Below are 3526 nucleotides of genomic sequence, written 5' to 3'. Positions count from 1 at the left end.
AATAACAAGAACGGTCGACTGCAAAACTAGCCAAGAGGACACAGCTGCATCTTCAAGCCCGTCAAAGTGAAGTACACAGCAACCCCGCACCTTCTACAGTATACTCTATCCACCATGATAGATGCTGGCCGCCCCTTTCAAGTGAAAGGTCCTTATGGATCGGGTCTCCGAGGCGCTCTTTTTGGGGGAGCCAAGAATTTCAAGGGACGAAGAACAGGGAGATAGATGTAGTCAGTATGGCGTCCGCCGTGTCCAGTTAACACGGCGGTTGCTGCAGTTTGTAGATGTTGCAGGTTGGCTCCGTGGGGCTTTATGAGAGTTTTAACGATTATGGTTTGTTCCGTCCTGGATCCCGCATTCTTTGGACTTGCTCAGCTATTTGGGGGTTGGGGTTGGGGAAGGGGGGGTATGTGTGTCTCCCTCTACCTTTATTTATCTGCCTCTCTGTCTCTCCCTCTGTCTCTCTCTGTATATATATCTCTCTCTCTCTGTCCATGTCTCTCTGTCTATGTCTCTCTGTCTCTCTCTCCTTCTCTCTCTCTCTTTTTTATATTTTTTTTATATTGCGCTCTCTCTTTTTCGCAGACAAGAAGCATAGAGTCGTGCATCATCAGTTAGAAACATAGTAGGGATTAAAACAAGCAACAGAGAGAGAGAGAGAGAAAGAGAGAGAGACAGAGACAGAGAGAGAGACAGAGAGAGACAGAGCTAGAGGGAAAGGGAGGAGAGAGAGAGAGAGAGAGACACAGAGAGAGAGATACACAGAGAGAGACAGAGAGAGAGAGAGACACAGAGAGAGAGAGAGAGAGACAGAGAGAGAGAAAGAGAGAGGGAGAGAGAGGGAGCAATGGGGGGGGGGGGGGGGGGGTAAAGTAGAAGAGGAGCAATGGCCGTACTCAGGTTCTTACTCATGGCCTTGTCAGAGGTTACATAAAAATGTCAACGCGGGCGGGAACCAGTAGGTAAATTGTCTGTACTGAATCTTGCACCAAGTTTGACTCGAGACAGTCTTTGGATATGTGCAGGACATTGCCCTGTTCATTGGCTATCTTTTTCAAGCAATTTAATTGTTATCTTAAATCTCCCGTTCAGGAGAGAATAGAGCAGACAAATTATCGTCCTCATCATTCTCATCATTTTGATCATCATCATCATCATCATCATCATCATCATCATCATCATCATCATATTCTTCTTCTTCTTCTTCTTCTTCTTCTTCTTCTGGTGCTTTCGTCAGGTGCGGGCAGAAGGGGAGGGTGATGCATTTGTTTCAGTTTCTAAACAGCAAAAAACACGGTAAAAGAAAATGATAGCAAATCAATGTTGGCATTTTGAAAAGAATGCCAAACAGCGAAGCAACGCTGCTTCATCTCTGCTCATCATCTTCAGTTGTTTGGTCTAATCAGCCATGATGGCTAGACACACCTGAACCCAATTTCTCCACGCTACGTATCACAGGCATTGGCATCCACTTGAAACTGGGCAGCAGGCATGCATGCTTTGACGGACATGCTCTCCGCAGACGAAAGGTATTCACAATAATCAGCTCCCTGCACCACGGACCTATCAACATCACTCATTTCTCAAATGCAGTCAACAAGCAGAGCTCTACAGGTCAAAGGGAGGAAGGAATTTGCACTGCCCCAAACTCCCTTTCCTGTAACGCATGCCCCTTCTCTCTCCCCCCCCCCCCCCCCCCCCTTGTCTTTCTGCTGGTACTTCAGAAAGAGGATTCCTGAATGAGATAAGCAGGGGATGGTCAGTGTTGAGAGAGAGAGAGAGAGAGAGAGAGAGACACACACACACACACACCACACACACACACACACACACACACGCACACTTCACCCTGTCCACCCCCGCTCCCAAGTCACAAACCACCCGCATCCTCAAAACTCTCCTCATACCATAATTATTCATCCTTCATTGCCACAAACCCCAAAATAATGTTCCAACGAAGTAGTAAAGATCTCCAGGCTACGCTATTTCTCCCCAAACCAACTCTACTCTGGAACCTCACTGCCCTACTTGCCTGGCAGTGAAATTCCAGAGATGACTGGTCTGGTCTGTCGGCTAGTGATCAAAGGGAAGGAGGCATCAACGATCGTTATGATGGAGGAGGAGGAGGAGGAGGAGGAGGAGGAGGAGGAGTAGGAGGAGGAGGAGGAGGGAAAGGAGGAGCATGTGCTAGTCTCACATCAACCCTGCCCTAAACCTTCTCCTGTCATTCTCTTCAAGTCATACGGGTATTTTGCTGTGTTATATGCACATCTAGCTATAATTATATAACTCAGTGGGATGTCTGCTGATGACGATGACGATGCTGGCTTTCTGACGAGGTTGATTGTCTGCAGTCTAAGGATCAAAACCCTACATTGCTTGGTTTTTGAAACGTTTCATTCATTATCAACATAACAAAACAGTCATTAGTACTGTCTGTGTAATGCCATCCTTCACCGATGGCTCTTGGTGACTGAGACATTCACACTACCAGTAACTGTCCCATTATTTCTCAGTTTTGGATGTTACAAATCATGAGACTGTAGTATTCTTCAAGAATACCTATCTGAATATTGTTATCATGAAAAATGATAAATAAAGTTAATACACACGCACAGAAAAAACACAATTACGAGAGTTGATGCCTCATGAGCAAGAAAGAAAGAAAATCGTCACCAAGTCTACCCTCCCCCTCCCCCCCCTCCCCCCTCCCCCCTCCCCCCTCCTACATCCCTGCTTCCTCCATTTCTTTCCCAAGCCGTTCTTTGTTAATAATGAGCGGTTAACACGACCACCGTTCGATGCGTTGAATGCTAAAAGGTTCGGGAAGTGCACCTCCCTGGGGGAAGTCTTTGTTTTTTAAACCCCGGCACAATTTGCATGGAGCATGGTGTGTGTGTGTGTGTGTGTCAAACGTGCCAAACTGCTGTCCTGTGACTGCATGACTGTCCCGAGGAACAGAATAGGCTTTTTGCACTGTACAGGATTTGTTTTCTTCTTCTTCTTCTTTTATTTCTTATTTTATTTTTACTCTGGTCTTCTGTTTATAAACATGTCGAACAGATGTTCTGCAGAATATAAATGGATTATTATTTGTTTTTCCAAGAACAGGAAATACGGCTTTTTTATTTTGTCTTTTGCTTTGCAACAGCCAAAATGAATAGACTAGCTGACTTTTCTTTGTTGACCGATACTTTTGCTTAAAATGTAGCACGTCTGTGTCAAAACGTTGTGCATACGATATGCTGCATCTTATACCTCTTTCATGAAGTGAAAAGGGTAGGCCTATCCTCTTCTCTAAAAGCAGTTGAAAGTGGCAGTACGTTTGATGACTTCTTGTGCAACGGGGAGGCTGTTTTCCCGGGCTGTTGTCGGCTTTTCTAGGGTGCTGCACTTTGCAATGATTGATTTTGGAGAAGGAAAGTGCGACCTTTTTTGGCTGGGCTTTGCGACACCTTTTTGGACGTGAGCGCATGAAATGTCGAGTAACTGGGGTAGAAATGCCAAAGGGTGAAACACCTCTTTG

The 3526-nt window shown here is 45.6% G+C and overlaps 1 protein-coding gene across 1 annotated transcript in view; it reads left to right on the top strand.

The window, feature by feature from the left end:
- The first annotated feature begins 2052 nt into the window (after window positions 1-2052).
- The window catches only part of LOC138948571 (uncharacterized), a 56408-nt gene continuing 54934 nt past the window's right edge, over window positions 2053-3526 (top strand). Inside the window, exon 1 of the mRNA XM_070320130.1 lies at window positions 2053-2150. Within this exon, the coding sequence (XP_070176231.1) occupies window positions 2053-2150 (98 nt within the window). The remainder of the gene's footprint in view (window positions 2151-3526) is intronic.

This window comes from Littorina saxatilis, linkage group LG15 (assembly GCF_037325665.1).
Source record: "Littorina saxatilis isolate snail1 linkage group LG15, US_GU_Lsax_2.0, whole genome shotgun sequence".
In the NCBI taxonomy this organism is placed as follows: domain Eukaryota; kingdom Metazoa; phylum Mollusca; class Gastropoda; order Littorinimorpha; family Littorinidae; genus Littorina; species Littorina saxatilis.
The sequence above is the reverse complement of the archived record's forward strand: the minus strand, read 5'-3'. Positions and strand labels throughout refer to the sequence as shown.